General features: G+C 45.6%; 7 protein-coding genes across 11 annotated transcripts; 2 read left to right on the top strand and 5 right to left on the bottom strand.

Annotated features, from left to right (window-relative positions):
- Window positions 1-1,195: 1,195 nt before the first annotated feature.
- On the bottom strand, window positions 1,196-6,571 carry Bcede1. The gene is made up of 5 exons (XM_024691088.1): window positions 6,032-6,571; window positions 5,760-5,911; window positions 2,030-5,660; window positions 1,703-1,866; window positions 1,196-1,611 (listed from the first exon to the last, which is right to left on the bottom strand). The coding sequence occupies exons 1-5, from the start codon at window positions 6,045-6,047 to the stop codon at window positions 1,585-1,587; spliced, it is 3,990 nt and encodes a 1,329-aa protein (XP_024546858.1). The 5' UTR covers window positions 6,048-6,571; the 3' UTR covers window positions 1,196-1,584.
- Window positions 6,572-6,867: 296 nt separating this feature from the next.
- Window positions 6,868-9,305, bottom strand: BCIN_02g00900 (hypothetical protein). Its single transcript, XM_001555875.2, has 7 exons — window positions 8,958-9,305; window positions 8,799-8,839; window positions 8,666-8,692; window positions 8,514-8,589; window positions 7,915-8,445; window positions 7,441-7,864; window positions 6,868-7,390 (listed from the first exon to the last, which is right to left on the bottom strand). Exons 1-7 carry the CDS (start codon window positions 8,980-8,982, stop codon window positions 7,162-7,164), a joined length of 1,353 nt encoding a protein of 450 aa, XP_001555925.1. The 5' UTR covers window positions 8,983-9,305; the 3' UTR covers window positions 6,868-7,161.
- A 63-nt stretch (window positions 9,306-9,368) lies between these two features.
- On the top strand, window positions 9,369-10,746 carry BCIN_02g00890 (hypothetical protein). Its single transcript, XM_024691087.1, has 2 exons — window positions 9,369-10,070; window positions 10,269-10,746. The coding sequence occupies exons 1-2, from the start codon at window positions 9,750-9,752 to the stop codon at window positions 10,704-10,706; spliced, it is 759 nt and encodes a 252-aa protein (XP_024546857.1). The 5' UTR covers window positions 9,369-9,749; the 3' UTR covers window positions 10,707-10,746.
- Window positions 10,747-10,759: 13 nt separating this feature from the next.
- BCIN_02g00880 (hypothetical protein) lies at window positions 10,760-12,791 on the bottom strand. Of its 3 annotated transcripts, none has more exons than XM_024691085.1 (5): window positions 12,580-12,791; window positions 12,181-12,484; window positions 12,068-12,107; window positions 11,622-12,016; window positions 10,760-11,571 (listed from the first exon to the last, which is right to left on the bottom strand). In XM_024691085.1, exons 1-5 carry the CDS (start codon window positions 12,594-12,596, stop codon window positions 10,882-10,884), a joined length of 1,446 nt encoding a protein of 481 aa, XP_024546855.1. In that variant the 5' UTR covers window positions 12,597-12,791; the 3' UTR covers window positions 10,760-10,881. The 3 variants fall into 3 exon arrangements, with proteins under 3 accessions (XP_024546855.1, XP_024546856.1, XP_001555923.1); XM_024691086.1 differs by having other exon boundaries at window positions 11,622-11,965; XM_001555873.2 differs by having other exon boundaries at window positions 11,622-12,107.
- Window positions 12,792-13,287: 496 nt separating this feature from the next.
- Window positions 13,288-14,277, top strand: Bcgst8. Its single transcript, XM_001555872.2, has 2 exons — window positions 13,288-13,476; window positions 13,533-14,277. The coding sequence occupies exons 1-2, from the start codon at window positions 13,366-13,368 to the stop codon at window positions 14,226-14,228; spliced, it is 807 nt and encodes a 268-aa protein (XP_001555922.1). The 5' UTR covers window positions 13,288-13,365; the 3' UTR covers window positions 14,229-14,277.
- A 7-nt stretch (window positions 14,278-14,284) lies between these two features.
- Window positions 14,285-16,073, bottom strand: BCIN_02g00860 (hypothetical protein). Of its 2 annotated transcripts, XM_024691084.1 has the most exons (3): window positions 15,763-16,073; window positions 15,178-15,499; window positions 14,285-15,036 (listed from the first exon to the last, which is right to left on the bottom strand). In XM_024691084.1, the coding sequence occupies exons 2-3, from the start codon at window positions 15,375-15,377 to the stop codon at window positions 14,562-14,564; spliced, it is 675 nt and encodes a 224-aa protein (XP_024546854.1). In that variant the 5' UTR covers window positions 15,378-15,499; window positions 15,763-16,073; the 3' UTR covers window positions 14,285-14,561. The 2 variants fall into 2 exon arrangements, with proteins under 2 accessions (XP_024546854.1, XP_001555921.1); XM_001555871.2 differs by lacking the exon at window positions 15,763-16,073 and having other exon boundaries at window positions 15,178-15,565.
- Window positions 16,074-17,029: 956 nt separating this feature from the next.
- On the bottom strand, window positions 17,030-21,460 carry Bcsla1. Of its 2 annotated transcripts, XM_024691083.1 has the most exons (6): window positions 20,845-21,460; window positions 19,427-20,710; window positions 19,297-19,348; window positions 17,501-19,246; window positions 17,372-17,446; window positions 17,030-17,319 (listed from the first exon to the last, which is right to left on the bottom strand). In XM_024691083.1, the coding sequence occupies exons 1-6, from the start codon at window positions 21,040-21,042 to the stop codon at window positions 17,294-17,296; spliced, it is 3,381 nt and encodes a 1,126-aa protein (XP_024546853.1). In that variant the 5' UTR covers window positions 21,043-21,460; the 3' UTR covers window positions 17,030-17,293. The 2 variants fall into 2 exon arrangements, with proteins under 2 accessions (XP_024546853.1, XP_001555920.1); XM_001555870.2 differs by having other exon boundaries at window positions 19,297-20,710.
- Window positions 21,461-21,676: the final 216 nt, after the last annotated feature.

Below are 21,676 nucleotides of genomic sequence, written 5' to 3'. Positions count from 1 at the left end.
ATAGCTCTGACCAAGTGGTAAACACTGAGGACCAGGATCCAGTGATCATTTTCACAGCTTTTCAATCGCTACCAAAAGATAGTTACGGAAGGCCTTCGTGTCTCGTACAATCCTACATCACCATGCTCTTCCTCTCACTAGTATCTCGCTTCCACGGCCCCTATTTCCTCCGCTAAGCTCCAATTGAAAATTTCGCAACTGTTTCGTTTGTACTAAAAGCCAAATCATGATACACATCCTGGAATTGCTTTCCACCAAGTTCCAATACTTTTGTCGGAACAAATTTGGTCGACATTTTGTAAATCGGCTGTCAATATACATACAATTTATCCTTATGGAATATGATAGGGGATACATTTGACGCAATTTTATTTTGGCTTTAAATGGGTTCAAAAGCCCAGATGAGTAAGCAGAGAAAGAAGAAAAGAGGATGGTAAGGCAGAAAATGATTTTGAAGTTTTAGTGGTGCTTCAGATCTTGGCCTGGTGGGTGTACCATATAATCTAGAGGAGACAGGCAGAGATATGCTACGAGTTTGAGCACTAAGCTGACACGCACTCTCTCATTCGATTCTGTATACTCCCGTGAACGGATCGTACACTTTCCCTTGCCCTTTGTCGATTTCGATTTCGTACTCGTGAATTCCAAACATGAGAGAGGATATGCAAATATTGAGAAAACGGCAATAAGATGGACCTTTATCCAAGTTCTCATTCTCAGCCCAGTTGCAATATATTGGTGCCAGCAATCACCACTGAGAGACTAGATCAACTCAACCTGCCATTGTAAAATCTTACCTTTCGAGAATTCCCGGCTGCGCTGTCCGATTATCTTCGATGCAACGTCGCGATGTATGTGTTCATCTATCGTTTAATTGTAGCTTCTATACACCTAACCCTTGATCCCAACGTCCAATTATAAATTCTAGATTTAAATATAGTAAATTCTGCCCTAAAACTATATTCTAGTAGCTGTTATAGAATCTAACTATTAAGTGGGACGAGAGTAAGTTTAGATTACTTTTCGTGGCATCAGAGTAAATGACCGCATAATCTAATAATAAGAAAGCCATCAAGAAGACCATCAAGAAATAACCCATATCTGCCTTCAAACCTGTTCATTCAAGAATTCAAGGGATGTAAAGGAGAATGTCCCATACCATCCCAAGCCTACACTCAAACTCCCACATAGTACATACCTAGTCCAATTTACTAATCTTCAAATCACTTACTCATTCACCATAAATTGATCACATCATGTAGCCTATTCTCAAATATATATCTCACATCCTGTCTCGCTGCCTCCCCCCTTTTCCTTGTAGAAATCAGAAACAAAGAAAAAGGACCAAAACTTCTCAATCTTTTTTTTTATTTTTTTTAAGAAAAAATTGCCCCACGAGCCTCTTGCAAAACAAAAAAGGTATAGTATAACGCAGAATAACGTAATCAATACAATATTAATGGGGGATTATTAAGTATGCACAATTCCTTTGGCCTTTCTACCTTCCTCCTCCCATCCTACCCTTTACCCATCTACCACCTTCCATTCCTTTATACACTTCAACACTCCCAGCTTAGTCGTCAATTACTGACCTGCCAAATAATTGGCCGCCTAAGACACGTCATAATCAGCATTTGTATTTTTATTTCAACAACCCGCAACCCCTGGGTCCAAACCCAGAGAATGAAGGCTGAAAACTTACCCTCTCCAAATTATAATCATACTTTTCCAGTGCGGCCAAAGCATCATTTCGCTTATAGCCCATCCCTGTAAGATTTTTCAAAATTGGATCATCATGCTCCCCACCTTCCGTCAATGCCCGTCCAATTTGAGGTCTCTCCACTGCTGTCCCAGTTGGTGCTGTTCCTGGATAGTATTAGCTCTGGAATTTGGCATACTGAATGATAACGAGTCCTTCCATTCCAGCCAAGCGGGCCCTCGCTACGGATAAGGGCGCAAAGAATTTGACCCGGAGGGGGGGGAGGAGGTGGAGGAGGAAATCCATCCAGAGAAGAAAATGTATACCTACCAGCAATATCTGTATCAGGATAGCCCGTACCACTACCAGTATCCTGGGCAGAACCATTACCTTTAGCACTTGGTCCATCGAGACCAGCGAAAATTGCATCCCAGTCGTGATTATCATTTACAGCAGCTGGCGCAGCAGTTTGTTGTGTTGGAGACGCGGTGAAATCTCCAAATCCAGAACCGTCACCACCAAAAGCATTGCTAGAATGATCTTGTTGTTTAGATGATGGTGGACTATCAAACATGGGGTTGAAGTCATCTAACCCATTTCTCGATTCATGGATAGATGAAGCTGCATTAGCAAATTCATCATCTGCTTCACCTTCTTTTGCATCCTCGAGATCATCGAAATCGTCACCGAAATCATCATCGAAGGGAACTTTGGCGGGTGGGGCTGGTTGTGTTGGAGCTCCAAAGCTAGTCTGCGGGGCGGCCACTGCAGAAGACGTAGAATGTTCAGGAGATGGAACTTCTCGAGATGGAAGAAGTCCAGAATATTGTTGAACCTCCGAGTGTGCTTGATCAGCCGAAGAAACGGCTTTGTCATAAGCAGGTGGCGAAGCTTGAGCATTAGGAGTTGGAGGATCGCTACCAGCAGTAGGAGCGGGGTTTGGTGCACTCAAAAGTTCCTTTGCATCCCCAGTTGTACTACCTGCAGCGTGTGATAAGACAGGACTCTCGGGGGCTTTCCTAGCTTGATCAGGAGAAGCTGGGTTAAAATCATCGTCAAATCCACCACCACCAAATCCAGCCTCACTAGCACTATCGCTATCGTCATCGATTTCTAATTCCGAAATAGGAGGAAATTCCTGACCAAATCCAGATGGAGCTGCTGCAGGTGCTGTGGGTTCAACGGAGTTCCCAGTGTTTGAGCGCTCTGGGGCTTTGCCAGAGCTACCAAATCCAGCAAAGGCTGCATCAAAGTCATCCTTTGCTGTACCGGAGCGTACAGGCTCTTTCGTGGTTGCAAATGGGTCAGCGGCAGCTTGTTCACTTAAAGTAGTACCGCCAGTAGGTGTGGCAACGATATTAGAATTATCATCACCTGGGAAAGCTCCAGGAATTGTTTCCTTGGAATCTGTAACAGCAGGAGATGCGGTAGATCTACGATCGATATCTGGAGAAATGGCCCTGGCTGTTACAACAGGTTCGGCTTGGCCCGCGGTAGAGAAACCAGCAGGAGTGGTTCCCAAAAAGTTTGTAGGGGTATCAACTCCGGCCGGAGTATCGCCGAATCTGCTGTTTGGGGCAGAAACTTGTCGTGATGAACTTACAGAATCATCGTGGGATGGAAATGGCAAGTAGCTTGAGCTTATTTGCCTTGATGCAGGCATTGGTGGGGGTGCTTCACCTGAAAGGGATGGAGTAGCAAATCCGCCGCTTGTTTGTGGTCGGGTTGGGAGATCTTGCTTGAAAGAAGTGACGGGTGCTGCAATTTCTTGATGTGGAAGACCAGAACTAAATGCTGGGCCGAAAACATTCTCGAATGAACGGTCAGTCTGCTGCACGGGTGAAGTAGGAAAGGGAGAGCCCATGTCATTATTACTTCCACCAGTCACTTGGCGCTTGAAAAATGGGTTGTTGGCGCTCATGGTAGAAGGTGCTGGACTTGCAACGGAAGCTGGACTCTGAGCTCTAGCCTGAACGGGGCTTTGGCTACGAGCTCTAGCAGCTGCTGCAAGGGTTGCAGTGTCTTCCTCAATACTTTTAGTTAAATCTGAAGCCTCACCCTTCAGCTTTTCCCGTTCACTTTCATTGGTTGCCAATTGCTTCTTATTGATTGCGACCAAACCCTTCTGCTGACGCGCATCAGATCTCAACTTCTCAAGCGATGGCTTTAGCTGTGCGATTTCTGCATTAACAGCACGCATGCGCTCTTTCAAACTGGCGTTTTCCTGTTGATCAGCTTGTAGTGCTGTAACAATCTGTCCATGTTGAGTTTGAAGATCCATAAAAGTCGCTTCAAGCATAGCACTTTCTGTCTGGAGCTTCTTGGTCTCATTGCGCGAGGCAGTTAACCTCTCTTCTAAACTTCGCACATCTTTAACCTCTTGCTCATACGCTGTTCTAAGTTGAGCAAGGCGGGCCTCAATTTGTTGTCTCTGAGAATCGGATTGAGTTAAGTCATGCTGTGTTGCGTTCCTCTGATCCTGAACTTGCTTCGTCTGTGTCACTAAGTTTCCAACCTGATTGGACAGGTTTGCGAGTTCAGAGGTCTCATTGGTTAATTTACTGCTTATTTCTGGATCGTTATCCCCAAGAAGATCCTCACTGACTGATGGTTGCTGCGAGAATCCTCGAGAAGGTCCAGAGTTATTAGATCCTCCAGTGACTTGTGAAGTGAGGGTATGTCCAAATGAAGATGATGGAACGAATGGCTTAAAGACGGATCCTGTATGTTGTGGAGATGCTTGAACTGGAGAACTTGGGCTCAAAGGTCGAGGGCCATTTCCGAAGGGATCAGTGTTCAATTGACGATTCGCACCAAAAGATGCGGAACCTCCAGTTAACTGTGGCGCTTGAATAGGCGCAGGTGGTGGTGATGATAGCGCATCTAGACCAAACAAGTCCTCAGCAGCTGACTTGGGCATTGTGGGTGGTGGAGCTTCAAAAGCTGGAGCTGTAGTCACGGGTGCCGGTCTGACTTGATTTCGCATGCTTGGCGGGATAAGATTTGGGGGTAAAGTGGCTGGTAACGAATCCCTGCCATCCTTTTTACCTCGCTGCTGTCGGATAAGGTACATAGCAACGGCAAACTCATCCATAGTAAGAAACCCAGCTGAATTAATGTCAGCAAGATCCCAAATCTGTGCTAACACCTCCTCTGGGAGTTTCGATTCCGAGAAAAATGGTACAGCTTCATCTCCCGTGATAAATCCCTTGCCAGATCTGTCGAGACCTTGGTAAATAGTATCGAATTTCTGTTTATCTATTGGACTAATCGCCCAATCTCCAGCACTAGGCTGTGGAATGGGAGGGGTGAATGCAGGTCGACTTAATGGGCTACTAGCTCTACCATGCTGGCCACTGAATTGTCTTGGAATGGCCGACATGGCTCCATTACCAGTAGATTGACGACTAGCAGGTGCTCTTCGTGTAGCAGCTTCATAAAGACCAGCAGGAAGAATATTTGGCAAAGCTCGTAATTGTCCGGATTTGAATGAAGCAATCAAATGCATAGCAATCACAAACTCGGTAGATGTAAGAGCTCCTCGTTGTTCCGTGTCTGCCAGATTCCATATCCTACCTAATATCTCATTCGGTAGACCAGCGCGTTCAAATATCTGCTTAGCGTGTTCACCTGGAAGAATACCTCCCTGAGCCCCTGATTTCTCGAAAAGTTGTGCATATTGTGATGATTTGTCTGCGGGAAGAGGGGGGACTCGAATTGGACCAGATCCGCTGGGTTGAGGTTGTAAGGCGCTGGGAGGTGGCCCAAGGGGAGCTTGAAAGCCACCAGTAGGGCTGATACTGCCTAAACCTCCATCGAATTTTGGCAGTGGTCCGGGGCGTAGAGCTAACTCAGGGGTGGGATCTCGTCCAGCTTGATAATGACCAATCAATCTCAGCACGATACCAAAGCCCGCTGGTGTCAAAAGCCCTCGATTCTCCGTATCTGCAATTTGCCATATCTAATAGCCAGAGAGTCAGTATCATACCGCCCGCAGAGACAACTCACCTGCGCTACAACAAGCAAAACAAGCAAGACAAGTAAATAGCATAAGACGTACCTCTCCCAAAATTCGGGGATCCAGTCTCGTCTTCTCAAAGAATTTGACTGCGACCTCTCCTGTGACAACCCCAATATTTTCGGTATCTGCCTGTCGAAACAATTGTCCAAAGACACGCTTCTCCTCGGGACTTAAGTTTAAGGCTGGCGCCGCTGGAAGCTGTCAGTAAACGCATTCATCCATCCGCAGATCCCGTAGAGCTATGCCTATTGAATATGCATCCAGCACTATCTGCGACAGCCGTGAAGCCCAATAAATAAAGAAATTCTTACTTGGATCGTCGGCCATGCTGCTCTCCTGGATATACGAGAACAGTTGTCAGAACAATAAGATGTCAATAATCACAGAAACCGCTTGCGACAATCGTGAAGCTCCTGGAGCATGTAAATAATACCTCAACCGACGCTAACTCAGAAAAGTCAAATACGAGAAATCTTCCTTCAAATGCAAAAACCAAGGCAGCTCCCTTCCGCACGTAGTCAATATGCAAAAACGCAGGAGTTGGTCGTTCTTTTCCAAGTTCACTCTAAGTAGTGTAGTGTTGTGTTCTGATGGCAGGTACTTATTGAAAGCAAAGGTTATTAAGGTGCCAAGGTTAAAGCAAGGCAAGGCAAGGCAAAGCAAAGCAAAGCAAAGCAAAGCAGAGGCAAGCAAGGCATGCACCGGTAATCGTAATGTACTGGAGTACCTACTAATAGCTCCCTGCTGAGCCACAGCCAGCCCGGCCTACCACTGCTCTTTAAATTAGCCAGCAGAAGCGAAAGGCGGAGAAATCGGATCGGCAACAAATCAATTTCCATCATATCATCATCTGCTTCACTTCATTTCGAATGATTGGATAAACTCAACCGCAACTACTCTTGCGGTTTTTTTATATCTTTTTCTGTGTCACTTCGTGCTGTCATCTCGGATCACTTTGCCTAAACTATCACTTTTATACTTTGCTGTCGTGCGTACCTTGTCGTACATTGTGATACATTAGTAGCTTTCTTAGATGTATGACATACAAGACAATTTCATGCACCATTAATGAGGGGGGATGGTGAGAAATGCATGTCCCTGGTTAGCATAATCCCTCGTGTACGCACAAGAACGAAGAGCATCCCGTTGCTATTTAGAAACAGAAATCACATTTGTCTGCATTTTTCTTATTGGTATCTGGATTGACTACTACTAGGATTGGTGGTATTTCGATTACAAAAAAGCATTCTGATTAAAAAACAAGAGAAATTCCTTCGTGAATTCGTTGAAAGGAAGAATGTCTTTATAGGCTTGCCGGAAAACATGAACCTGTTCCAAGACAAGCCTCAAAGAACATCACACGCTACGATATCAAGTACTAAATAGAGCTCTGCATATATTTGATCCCATATGAGATAAACATATCGACCGAGAGAATGATTTAGTACTCAGCATCGGCACCTTCATCACCCTCAAGAGAATCGGTCGCAACTTCTTCATAATCACGCTCCAAAGCTGCAAGATCCTCACGGGCCTCAGAGAATTCACCTTCTTCCATACCCTCACCGACATACCAATGCACGAACGCACGCTTGGAGTACATAAGATCGAACTTGTGGGAAAGGGCGGACCATGCCTCAGCAATAGCAGTTGTGTTTGAAAGCATGCATCTTTAAAGAGGGTTAGCAAAATCATTTGAAAGGGGTTTGCTTGAACTTACACAGCACGGTTGACCTTGGCCAAATCACCGTTGGGAACCATTTGAGGTGGCTGGAAGCAGATACCAATCTTGAAACCAGTTGGGCACCAATCAACAAATTGAATGGTACGCTTAGTTTTAAGGGTGGCCACAGCAGCGTGGACATCATTTGGTACAACGTCACCACGGTACAACAAGCAAGTAGCCATGTACTTTCCGTTACGTGGGTCACACTTGACCATCTGGTTGTTGGGCTCGAAGCAAGACATGGAGATTTCTTGAACAGAGTTGGCCTCGTGGGATGCCTTAGCGGCGGAGACGACTGGAGAGTAGGCAACGAGAGGGAAATGGATACGTGGATATGGAACCAAGTTGGTCTGGAACTCGTTAAGATCAACATTGAGGGAACCGTCGAATCGGAGGGAGGCAGTGATCGAAGAAACAACTGTAAATCATTAGCACGAGGCAAGTTTCCTATCTCCAAAACTATCATACCTTGGGCGATCAAGCGGTTCAAGTTGACGTAATCAGGTCTCTCGAGGCCAAGGTTCTTTCGGCAAATGTCGTAGATAGCCTCGTTATCAACCATGAAAGAACAGTCGGAGTGCTCAAGGGTAGTGTGGGTGGTCAAGATGGAGTTATATGGCTCGACGACAGAGGTAGCGGTTTGTGGTGCTGGGTAGACACAGAACTCCAACTTTACTTTCTTTCCGTAATCGACCGACAAACGCTCCATAAGAAGAGCACCGAAACCAGATCCAGTTCCACCACCGAAGGAATGGAAAACGAGGAACCCCTGAAGACCAGAGCAATTATCGGCAACCCGGCGAACCTTATCCAATACTTGATCAATCAACTCCTTGCCAACAGTGTAATGTCCACGAGCGTAGTTGTTTGAGGCATCCTCCTTTCCTGTGATCATTTGTTCCGGATGGAACAAGTTGCGGTATGTACCGGTACGGACCTCATCGACGACATTTGGCTCGAGATCACAGTAGATCGCACGGGGGACGTATTTTCCTTGGCCTTCATTTGGGATATCTTGTCAGTAATCCAACCCATCATGATATATGTACTTGGACTTGTATGCATACCGGTTTCGGAGAAGAAGGTGCTGAAGCCTTGGTCGGGGTCGGCGGCTTTACGTTCCTCGGTCAAGTATCCATCGGGCTGTGGAAAGACGGTGTTAGTGAAGGTTCACAAGTACTCCAAAGTGTACTGCTATATTAGACTTGGAGATTCTTACCTGAATACCATGCTCAAGACAGTAGAGCTGCAAGAGAGAAAAAACATGTGTCAGTCATATGAGTTCCATGCCAACATCTTGCAATAACAACAACGACAGTGCGATAACATGTCATGTCGACTTGTAAACATACCTCCCAGCAAGAGTTTGCGATTTGACAACCGGCTTGACCGACTATAGAGAAAGCAAATCAGTATATACTTTCCACCGTCAATATTGTATTTGTTTACAAATGCCAGAACAACCCCTAGTTATAGCGGTGTATAGCATGAACACGTCGGGAGACTCTTACCGTTGACACTAATAACTTCACGCATCTTGAATAGTAAATAGGTGAAGAGGTAGATGTAGATTTGAGAGTATTCAGAAGAGGAAGATGATCTTAGCAAGGAAATCTCTTGCAAGAATGTTGCTCAAATATGGTACTTTTCGGGAGGATTTGATAGTGGGGAATTAGGAAAGCACCAGGGGAAGGATGTTGAGGAATTAAAGTCGTCGCTTCTTGAAAAAGTGGAGAGAAAATAAACAACGGGATTTTTATCTAAAGGGGTGACCGCGTTGGCGTTTTGGGAACTAGTAAGGATTGGGAAATTATAGTCAGAGCTTCTAGAATTTACCCACTTTGATAGATCAATTAGGCTGAGAAGGGATTAGCCGCGTTGATTGATTGGTAAAAAGGGGAGCTAGTGGAAAAGAATAATATGAAACACCTCGGGATACGATGGAAGGTACGGAGCAGACAGACTGGCCGACTTCTAGAAGAAACATTGGCTGGTAGCTGGACGAGCTGGGAGGCAGAGATTCACAATTGGGATGATTGACATCCATCACACGGGTTCAGCACAAGACATTCATTAAGAAGGGAAGATCATATCCAATACGAGGCCGCGTCCAATACAATTCGATACCACAGATCCAAGGTGCAATATACTTCGCAGCACCAGACCATCCACACAGCTTCATACAACAATACCCGAGAATCCCAAAATGCAATACAACAACACAGCACAGCTCCATACTTGAAAACCACACCAGAACTAGTACTATCTATCCATCACCAGCCAACCAACTCACCTCTTCCACAATGCAACCCACCACCCTCCTCCACTACCAACTGCCCAATCTCTCCACGCTCCTCCTCCTAACAACCCACCTCTCATCCGTCCACGCCAACACCGAAAAGGCCATCTTCCTCGCCCCCTCCGCCCTCAGCATCCCGCTCTCCCACCCCACGCTCTCCGATCTACACCTTCCATCTCTCACCCCCGACCACCACACTCTGCGCAAACATATCCGTGCCGAATTTCCCACTGCAGATGCACAAAAGGGAGTTTCGTCGTGGTATCTACTCGATGGGTTGAAAGAGGGACAACGATATGAAGTGCGAGTATGTTGGGCTGCTACGGTATGATTCCATTCCGATTCCGGTCCCGATTTCATCTTGCATAAGTACTTCATGTTAATGTCACATTGCATATTGCCTATTTCATATTTCACATTTCACATTCCACATTCCACATCGCAACTCCCGAGATCCAAATATCAGCATTCAATATTCCATATATATAAATCTGGAACATACTAATTTCTACCTCCCCTCCAGGATCCAACTTCATTTCAACTCGAAACTTATGATTTACCTACAGTTTTTGGAACTTCGGAGCTGATCACATCTCTTGCACAATATTCCGAGACCCATCAACCTCTATTCAACGATCTTTCCGATTCCACATCCCAAAACCAAGATTCGGATGCCAGACACAAGCATAAGGATGCTACATCATCAACTTTATTCCTTCAGATTTATGCAGCAGCCGATTATTACACCATGAACCAAACTCTTATGGAAAATGTTCCACCTGTACTAATTGATATAATTCTCGATCCCTACATATTCAATCTCCTACCTCAATCATTGGTACCAACCATCGCCTATATAATTTTACTTGCTATTGGCAGTTGGTACATTTCCCGATACGTCATGGCATGGATATGCAAGATAGGAACGGAAGAGTTAAACCATGAAAAGAAAGATTTATGAATAATCAGCAGGTTATCATTTATCTTGGAATTATTTGCCATCAAAGAAAGCCATGCAAGTTTTGCATTTACAGGATACCATATCCATTCTATCAAAAAGAAACCCGACCATCCCAAACACACCAATTTTTTAGATTGCTACCAATATTCATCATATCATGACGCGAATAAAAGCACTACCATCCTGGCTGTCCAGGATAGCCACCTGAAGGGGGAGGAGGGTAGCCACCAGATGAACCACCTTGTGAGCCATGTTGTTGGTGTTGACCATGGTGAGGATGGCTTCCATGTGGTACAGGAGGCGGACCACCACCATACATTCCTCCTGACATCTCTGGACCAGGGGGACCACCATATTGATGTTGTTGCTGTCCATGCTGCTGGTGCTGTTGCTGTTGATGTTGAGGTGCACCATATCCACCTGGAGAATTTGGACCGGACCCATAAGCTGGAGCTCCTGGGTATTGATTATGTTGTGATTGTGGTGCATTTCCAAATGAAGACTGATGTTGAGGACCACCGTATTGTGATTGTTGACCCGGGGCACCATATTCATGTTTTGGTGGCATGCCGTGAGATGGGTTTTGTGGGTCATATTGATGGGATGTAGCAGATCCTTGAGAGTAAGAAGGCGCATGTCCTTGAGAATAGGACTGTGACGATGGAGTGTGGGTAGCTCCTTGGCCATAAGATTGTGACGATGGATTGTGTGTAGCTCCTTGACCATAAGATTGCTGTGCAGGGGCTGGAGAGCTGTAACTATTTTGGCTTGCACCACCTGGCTGATATGAACTTGGAGGGGCAGCACCGGAATAACCTCCTTGGCTTCCACTACTATTGTTTGAATATCCAAAGTTTCCACCCTGCTATTGCAGAAGTTAGCACAATGCCATAATGTATCAGCGATTTTACTTACAGATTGACTCTGATGGCCAAACATTCCTCCCAAACTTCCCATCAATCCACTTCCACTGCTTTGTCCATGTTGTCCACTCTGCGAACTAGAGTGATTCTGATCCTGATTCTGATTCTGCGTCTGCGCATTATCTGTTTTCTTTCCACCGCCCAATAAACTACCCATCAAAGCACCTGCGATACCCGATGAACCACTTCCACTCGTGGAATGTGAGTTATTATTATTATTGTTATTGTTGTTGTGATTTGATCCGGATGATCCTCCAAGGAATGAACTGGCGAGTCCACCTAGTGCTCCTAATCCACCTTGTGAATTGGAATTACTGCTGCTTCCACCTAGAATGCCTCCCAATCCACCGTGTGAGCTGGAATTACTGCTGCTTCCACCGAGAATGCCTCCCAATCCACCGTGTGAGCTGGAATTACTACTGCTTCCACCGAGAATGCCTCCGGTTTGTTTCTTGAGATATTGGTTTGTGATGAAAGACTATTTTCGAAAAATATATTAGCATGATACACGGTAAACACTCCGAAATGAAACACCTAGAAAATCAACTCACTCCAATACCCCTCTCCCCATCACCGCCTGCATTCTCGCCTCCAAACCCTCTGGTCCCATCACCGCCCATCTCGTGCGCATGAGCCTGGCTTCCATTCTCTCCCGGTAAGCCATATGGATGTTCTGTTCCCTGCGGCGTCGCTTGGGGAGTAGGTCCCGTGGGTGCAGCGTGCGTGGGTGTGTCCCATTGCGAAGCCCCGGTGCTGAGTTGCACGAAATAGTATTTCTTGGAGTTGCCGTCCCATTGGGCGATCCAGCCGGATGGGAGAGGAGGAGGTGCGAAGGATGGCCCTTCTTGGCCGGGTCTGTTGAGATGGTGTTAGCAAAGTTTACATGTGAGCGGGTGGTTGACATGGGACGGTCGGGAATCTGAAAGGGAAAGGAAAAGTGGAGGGCGTACGTTGAAGGTCCTGTCATTTTCGCAACTGTGTCTGTATGTATCTGTGTGATGGGATGGGATTTGCGACACGCGAGATGATAGTTCTTGAAAATCGATGGAAAAATCAAAGGGTTGTGAAAAGGTAAAAGGGAGAGGATGCGATAGATAGGTATGGATGGTATTGTGTCTGTTGGACAAAAGGTGGTCCCGCATAGCCCCGCCACTATTTGTTCATATGTTTTATTCAGCCACATCGATTGACAAGTGAATCTGACTCTTTTTCTCAGCTGGACAAGGGGGGTGGGATGGTTGGGTATGAATTTACATGGATTATAGATGCAGACGTATATATAGGTTTATATATGTATATTGTATATATCTATACATATATATATACATAGATCCAGCCGTAAATATCTCTTCCTAATTCAATTTATCTCTCTTCTGAGTGATGGTACCATACAGAGAACGCAAAAAGTCCCAGCCAATTAAAATCCCCCGCATTTCGTCATTCACCAGATCTGTGGCTTGAATTTTTGGTGGCCGATTTGTATGGAAAATCGACTTTCCCATCATCGTGAATCTATCACCCAAATTGGAGAGAAACCCACAGCATTCTAGTTGAGATAGGCAAGTGCTGCACTACTAGATACGTAAAGAGGTAAATAGGAGGTAGGTCATGAATCTACCGAGTAAGTAGATATAATTCTTTCCTCTGGTTCTGGTTGTGCTTCTTTCTTCCTCTGCAGTGATCTTGATTTCGTTTGTTCTGTCGATCGATCAATCAACCAATGCTTCATCTTCATTATGTCTGCTGTACATCCAGATGCAAATCTCTTTCCACATGCCACCGGCTTGGCTGCCGAGATGGTAAAACAATATTCTAAGGAAGAGCCGGTGAAGCTCTATGCTGGATGGGTATGCCTTCCCCCATTTCCATTTCCACTCTCGCACTCACTCACTTCACCCGCCAGTTCTGTCCCTTCACCCAACGCGTACTTCTCCTCCTCCTCGAAAAACGCATCCCCTTCCAATACATCGAAGTAAACCCATACCAAAAACCCCTATCCCTCCTCAAGCTCAATCCCCGCGGTCTCATCCCCACCCTCTCCTACGAAGGCAAAGCCCTCTACGAAAGCACAATCATATGCGAGTTTCTCGAAGACGCATACCCATCTCACTACCCCCGATTACTCACTCGCGAACCATTCGAGAGAGCCCGATTGAAGATTTGGACCGATCACATCACATCACGTGTTGTACCGGCCTTTAATCGCTTTCTTCAGTATCAATCAGTTTCATTGAAGGATCCTAGGGTTTTGGCGATTCGTAATAAGTTTCTTACGTCACTCTATGAGTTTACGCAGGAAATGCATCCTATTGGACCTTATTTCACAGGCAAAGAACCGTGTATAGTAGATTATGTTCTAGCGCCCTGGGCACTTCGTATCTGGATCTTTGATTATTTCAAAGGCGGTTTGCATATTGAAGAATTGGGAGAATTGACAGGAAGATGGAAGAAGTGGTTGGAGGCTATTGAGAAGAGAAAGAGTATTCAAATGACTTTGAGTGCGACGGAATACTATTTACCTATTTATGAGAGATACGCGGATAGTGTTCCGTATGTCAAGATTGAGAAATCGAGGGAAGAGGAAGATGGAGTGTTTTAGATGGATGAGGAGAGAGATAATGATAATGATTTTGTAATGTGCGACTTTCAGTCTTCTAATTCTGTATTGTCTATTTCTATATCTGTTTCTATCTCTATATCTGTTTCTATATCTATGTCTGTTTCTATATCTATTAAAAAAATTTACATCCGATATAAATTAATACCTCTTCTATTCTCGCTTATTTTCCCCATCTATGCATACACTCGCTCAGCGTATCAAGTACCATCCTCAACAAAATAATACATTAATTTGAATAAACATTCTCGAATTCAACAGAACCTCAGTCCTCTCTTCCTCTATGCCTCTGTACCACGCTCTCAAATTAATCCCTTATGAACGATTCCCGCCTGATCCTCCACTTGGTCCTCCGTTCGAAGGTCCGTTCGATCCCCCACTAGGGCCTCCCGAGCTAGGTCCATTATTACCCTGCCCATTTGACGAAGGGGGAGGTCCGGGAGGAGGTCCCCCACCATTATTTGATCCATTCGAGGGAGGAGGCCCAGGAGGAGGTCTATTCCCATTTCCATTCGAACCACTGTTGCCCGGCCCGCTTGATGAAGGAGGTGGTCCAGGGGGTGGTCCCCCGCTGTTATTTGGTCTATTCGAAGGAGGTGGTCCAGGGGGTGATCCCCCGCTATTGCTCGATCCATTCGAAGGAGGTGGTCCCGGCGGTGGCCTATTTCCATTCCCATTTCCATTCCCATTTCCATTATTCGATCCCGACGACGGACCATTAGGAGGCGGTCCCGAAGCCCCCTCGTTTCCTCTTGTGAGTACTGTAGTTTTTGATATCGGGAGTGCGAATCTATATACTGTTAGTTTTTTCTCTTCCTGACACTTCATCTTCTATCTTCTATCTTTAATCTATATCCCTCGTCTATAAATTTAGATATAGATATAGATATATATATATAGGAAAAAAATATTAAAAAAATACAACACATACCCATCCACGCGTCTCTCCCTCTCAAACGAAGCACTTGTGTTCTCCTCAAAAGATTTCCCATATACCACAAAAGGTTCTCGAGCTTCCAGCTTCTTGGATACGGAAGCAGATGCAAGTGTCCCGGATGTTCCCACCGGAGCCGCGAGAACGGAGCTAGCGAATGCGACCAGCGCGTAGGTGTAGAGACTTTGTGTATGCATTTTGGATATTGATTAGGGGTATATAGATGTGTAGATCAGTGTGTGGCGAGAGAATTAGATAAGTTTGTATGTATGTATGTGTGAAAGTTGTCGCGGAAATGAATTGAACCTGTCAATTTTAACTATGTTATTATGAGAAAAGTCGAAAAAAGAAGATATGGAAGGAATGAGAGCACATAAGAAGTGTCAAGAAAATTGAAAAAAAAAAAAAGACAGAGAAAAAAGATAGAAATCTGAGGCGAACGGTATATGATATATATACACATGAATTACCAAGAACCATACCACCCTCGGCACCGATAGCACATGGCACATAACACACAAGAAGCACATCCTCGAACCTTCCCCAAGAAACATCAGACTAACACGAATCGCACAAACTCACATAAAACAATGTGTCACGACTTCTCGAGTCAAAATGCAATACGTATCCGATATCCGAGATCCAGGATCCTCCTACCAATCCCAAATTCATCCACACAAACCCGTGCATCACAAACATCAGTACTCCTCGCACTCATCGTACATCGTATTTCCCCCAAACTCTCTGACGAGCAGCATCCCAAACCACACCAAAAGCCACAAAAATCGCCACCATGAAACATCTCTCGCATCAGCAATCATCTCACCGAAAAATTTGTTTCTTCTCAAAACATCATCCTCGCTAATACCCATCCACCTAACCTACAACACGCCAAGCTCTGGAGAAGCCACACAAATCAAAAGACGTCACACAAACCAAGAGAGGAAGGTTAAGCTTAACTTTAAACATACATACACAAACACAAACATATTATACCATAGAAAATCTCTGTTCCCACGTCGTGAAACTTCACGGCGAAAGACGTGAATGGGACTCGCGATTTGGGATTCTTTCGAGGCTCTCCTTGGTTGATGGATGTACTAGCTACCAAGCAAGCAGACAAAGACGGGCGAGGTAAGAGCATGGTAATCTCGCAACAATCGACCATTGGGTATCTCTCGAAAATTCTAAAAATCCAACTCTCAGCTCAACAACTCACCCATTTTCCTTGTCTTCCCTTTCTTCTTCTTCGACTCCGAGAAAATACAACATAAATTTTTGACTCTACCCTCACTTACACTTACACCTCTGCTTCTACAGACCATCCATACCACTCCTCAACCAATCCCCCTTCCATTCCTGACTACACTAGTAGCCATGATAGTACAACCCCCTCTCACAAAGTCACAGACTCACAGACTCATAACCTCCAAGCCCCCCGTACCCGGCCAACCCCCCTCCCCTCCTCAACTCCAAACTCCAAACTTCAAACCCCAAGCCTCAATCCCTCAAACTTCTCCCTTCACAACACAACACAACACAACCGCGTTACAACTTACAAACATTTTTCTCACGAGTCTCGTCAAATCAAGCTTGATTCACATCACCCTTCTAGTCCGTGCACAAGAGCGCATCCGTGCGTATGTAGATCTCTAACTCTCCCTACTCCCTGGCGTTTCGCTCGTTTCAATATTCTCGAGAACTTTTCGGAATTCGGCTGTAAAGCTACTAATCACGTTGTAACTTTTTGTTGTTGCAACTGCATTGAGTAGAAAACAAAGACCGTGTCCGGAAGTAACCTTCCATATGCCGACTTCAAGTTACAATCAAATATCATCAGCAAAAAATTTGGATACATCACTTTATTCCTCCTAATAAATTGATCAATTAAATATGATGTAATATCGCTATGAACCTCTCTCCTGTAGGCTCTGCTACGCCCTTCCCAATATATCCGTGGCCATGGATACGTGACCAAGTAAACGAATTCCTGTCAAAGTAAAATGAAAAGATATTAACATCTCGATGCTTAGCTATGCATGCCTATCCACCTATTTTACAACGAGAAAAACAACGATAGCCAGGGTAAAGTGTACATTTATTAGCCATCAACTTAAAATCCGAATGGATTTTGAGGAGCTGTGTTGCATTAGCGGGCGAAACTGATGGAGAGATATAGAGATGAACTTACTGGCTTGTGAGAGATTCGCGCGTCTGCCAGTTGGTTGTGGCGCGATATTGTTAGTGCCATTGAGTCCAAAACGAACTGGAAATTAAATTAGTTGTAGGTTCATATAAAAATTTGATAGAACAAAATTACCTGGTGGTGCTGGTCCAGTCGCTTGAGGGATTAATGGAGACGGATGTTGCTGTGGCGCAGGTGGAGCCGGTGGTGCAGGGAAATTCTGGCCACCGAAACTGGTTGTTCCATTCATCATGCCCGTTTGCTGAGGTTGCATAGCGGGAGGCAAGAATGAATTTACACCAGTAGGTTGAGGGAACTGTTGACCAGTAGGGAATGCACTCTGGAAGCCTGTAACTTGTGGTTGAAGTGGTTGTGGTTGGAATGGCTGTACTGGAGGATTTGAAAATGGTGTACCTGTTTGGTTTGGTATGAATTGTTGAGGTGCACCTGTTTGATTTGGTACGAATTGTTGAGGTGCACCTGTTTGCATGGGAAATTGCTGAAAGTTGTTAGGTGCTCCAGGATTGAATTGATTGAATCCAGTAGGTTGTTGCATCATGCCAGTTTGCTGTTGCATAAACTGTTGTTGTTGTTGCTGTTGCATTTGCTGTTGTTGCTGTTGCTGTTGCATGCGTTGTTGATTGAGGTCATGCAGACTTTGTCCAGGGGGGGCAATTTGGGGTTGAAAAGCTCCATAGCCAGTGGCTTGCGCTTGGAGTGGAGGTGGGGCGTAAGCAGTCACAGCTTGAGGAGCTGATAAAGGTCGCGAAGGAGGAAGTGGTGGTATCAGAGTCGTGTTCGCGCCCATCTGAGGGGGTGCAGGACGTTGACGCGCTAAGTTTGCTGGGAACAAAGGTCCAGATGGAGAAGGTTGCTGTTGAGGGAGTCCAGTTTGTTGATTTCCAATTCCAGCAAATATGGAAGGAGTGACGGCAGGTGGACCTTGGGGTTGCGGTATTGCTTGAGCTGTGGGCTGTGCTTTTACTGGCTCGAGAGGAGTGGACAGCAGCGAAAGTTCTTGCATCGAGCCAGTGATAGCTGGCTGCTGTGGAGCGGGAGCTGGAGCTGGTGTGGACTCGACAGGCGCACTGCTCGTGGCTTCTTGCTTGGATGGCTTAACATCCCATGCATCATCATCAAACCCTCCTCGCTTGACGTCCTTTCCTGCCGGGGTTGGAGCGGTTGCAAGCGGCGTGGCAACACCTTGAGGCGATGGCTTATCAGTGCCATTTTGTGAAAAGGCGTTTGCATCCACCACATCGTTAGTTAGTGAAGCAGGAACGGGGCGACCCTTTCGAGTATTATTTTTCAATGCACCACCGGGTCCAGAAAAGAGGCCAGCTTCACCCTCGTCCTCACCAAGGCTGACGTTTCGCTTTCCATCTTTCCGCATGTATTTTTTGTCTATGAACCTTATAATTTTGATGATATCTCCCTCGCGGATCCCAAGGTTCCGTAGTACAGTGGCATCAATATCAGGCAAAACACTCTCATCCATCGAATCTCTCTTGAATGCCTGTGCATATCTCTCACAAAGACCCACAGCAACGTCGCAAGATAGGAAGAATTGGAACCAATCATACTCTGGACGTTCAATGCTTGCACCGACACTTACACCGTTACTCGGCTGTCTTTCAGCTGCTCGTGACTTTTGCTGCTTTTTGATGTCCGATAATGGTTTATCTTCATCCAAAGATATACCCGTCATTCGTTCAACATATTCCAGATCTTCAACTGACATTTTGACAACTGGGACAGCAATTTTCACGCCGTTCATTTTGTGAAGATTTATCTTACCGTCTTTCAGCGCTAGAAATTGTGCCTCGACACTGAAGGACTTCGAGCGGTCCGTCCATGTTCTTACTTTGGCAGGATCAGGTTCTACAATTTGTTAGCTACAATGCACTGAGCTGGATGGAAATGTTGCTTACTGGATTTCGAAGATTTCGAAGAGCTGCTCTCTCGGCCATTATCTCGTCTCTTCTGTTGCCCAGATTGGTTACCATTGTCATGAGCATATAGACTGCTACCCCGTTCGGGTAGTCGCATTCCAGGGCCTACCTCAACCTCGTCTCTCTTCGCTGTCTTCAGGGCTTCCCTTGCTAGTCGCGCTTCCTCGAGTCTATTTTGTTCAACAGTTGATCGCCCCGCGTTTATTCCAGCCGAACTTTGTGTTTGCACTGTACCAACAACTTCGATGTAACTACTTGGAACAACACCTTCTCTCGCATTCTTGACTCGCCGTACCATCCACCATTCCTCACTTTTTATATCGTCAATTATAACAACTTCATCCCCAACATTCACATCCACTTCATCTGCTCCTTGTGCCACAAAATCGTAGAGAACTTGTCCTCTCTTCTGGCCAGATCCGGATCCTGCTGCAATAACTTCTCTCAATCCTTCTGCTCGAGCAGCGCCTGCAAGTTCTCCCAATGCACTCACAATCTCCGTCGCGGTATCTTTAGCCCCAGCGTGGAAATCAATACTTTTGGTAGGGCGTACTAGTTCCATGAAAACATGCTTGCCTTCCAATGAATAATGCGTCATTTTCTCAGCTGTCCAAGTTTGTTCTGGTCCATCTCGGGCTTGCTCCGGGGCGATCAAAATTGTACCTGTAGCGATATTGATACCCAGAGTTGTAGGCATTTTCTTCTTTTTACCCATTACATGAACCATCTCGCTGATGTTATACATGTGAAATCCACCTGGTACATGGCTCGCTCTGGGCTCATCTACGACATCTACTACGCCCATTGTAGCGAAAGATACTCTATTGTGAGGAGGGGATGCGGCAACACCAGTGGGAGATGCAGGAAGCCTCGGGGAGTAATGCCGGGTAGGCTCGCGTTCCCGCTCTCGACTAGGCTGCGGTACAGATACTTGCGATACTGGTCTCGCAGGTAATGTAGGCGTAGGTGGTTCTTCATCGGATGCTTCGGGGGTGAATTCTGGTGGGGCTCGAGCTGCTGGAGCGGACGATTTTCTCTGTTGTTGCTGATGTAATATACCTGCAATTGCAGCAGCCGGGGTCGCAACTACTGGAGATTCAGGGGACTGAGGCGACTCGGGCGCCTCAGGTGCTTCTTCTTCTACTGCAACCGGTGGTGGTCTTGGTCGGCTTGGAAGACTTGGAGCAGGTGCTTCTTTGGTCTCTTCTAAGTTCTCAGATAATTCAATATAATTTGCAGGTACGAAGCCGTACTCTCCCTCAAAACCCACCAAGATCCAGTCCGGATCTGAAGTGTCGAAAACCTCGAGTTGTGCATCTTCCGTGAATGATAGCTCCTCGTCTGTCTGTCTCGTGTAGTCGTAGAGAGCTCTAGCTTTGCTAGATGGTGCTGCCTATAGAGATAGAAGTTAACATATGCTGCATCATTGCCAACAAACCAAGTATGTTTATATTGTCATATGAACGGGTATGCGAATCCCCTATTGCCATTGCCATAAATCGCAGATCTAAATTTAAATATTCATACCTCCTGGATGTAGTTGTTTGGTATCAATCCCACGGGCTCATCTTCATCTTCTGCAGAGGCCTTCTTCTTTGCTTTCCACCAGTCGTCTTCTGTGCTCTTCTCTAGCACATAGAGGATATCACCTTCTTTGATAGTGAGTTCTCCCTCACCTGCCGGAACATAATCATATATTGCGGTATAAACACCCAGGAAACCCATCTTGTATAATTCGTCTGGAAGGTTGCTACGAGGGGGATACTCCTCCTGCTCGGGTTCGAAATTGTTATCGTCCTGCGAAGTGGTCTAAAGACTGCCCCATGTAATTTCGGAAGTTCAGTAGTTCCCAGTTCGCGATGCCGGATTTACCCAGATTTGGATGAGCTTGCCGCTTTGAACAAATGACAAAGTTGTGTTGGGCTATCTTGCTATCGGGCTCTTGGGCTGCTAACGTTGACGGTTTGTGTATGCCGAATGATTGAATGATACCGGAGCAAATGAATATTCTAAGATCTTAGGAGCAATACCTAGGTAGCTTCGACAAATGAGTGTAAACACGGATTGGGTATTGTGAGGTGAGTTGATAGGAAATGATGTTGCGTAGTTGGTCTCAAAAGTCTTCTGTATCTAGGGTGACATCTAGATGCTAATGCTAATAAGGTTGTTTAATGTAAATCATAGCGTTCGTTCGCTCTGCACAATAATTCTTGAAACATTTGGGAACGCAATGCAGTATCTAATTCACCAATCATTTCAGTCATATCGATGAAGACTGCTATCATCTCTTCTATGCACCAGTTCACGAGTTCACCAGTTTGCCAGTTCCCCAAATATCTAGACACAAAGACGTGGGTGA

This window comes from Botrytis cinerea, chromosome 2 (genome assembly GCF_000143535.2).
Source record: "Botrytis cinerea B05.10 chromosome 2, complete sequence".
In the NCBI taxonomy this organism is placed as follows: Eukaryota; Fungi; Ascomycota; class Leotiomycetes; order Helotiales; family Sclerotiniaceae; genus Botrytis; species Botrytis cinerea.
Note: the sequence above shows the minus strand (reverse complement) of the source record. Positions and strands in the feature narration are given on the sequence as shown.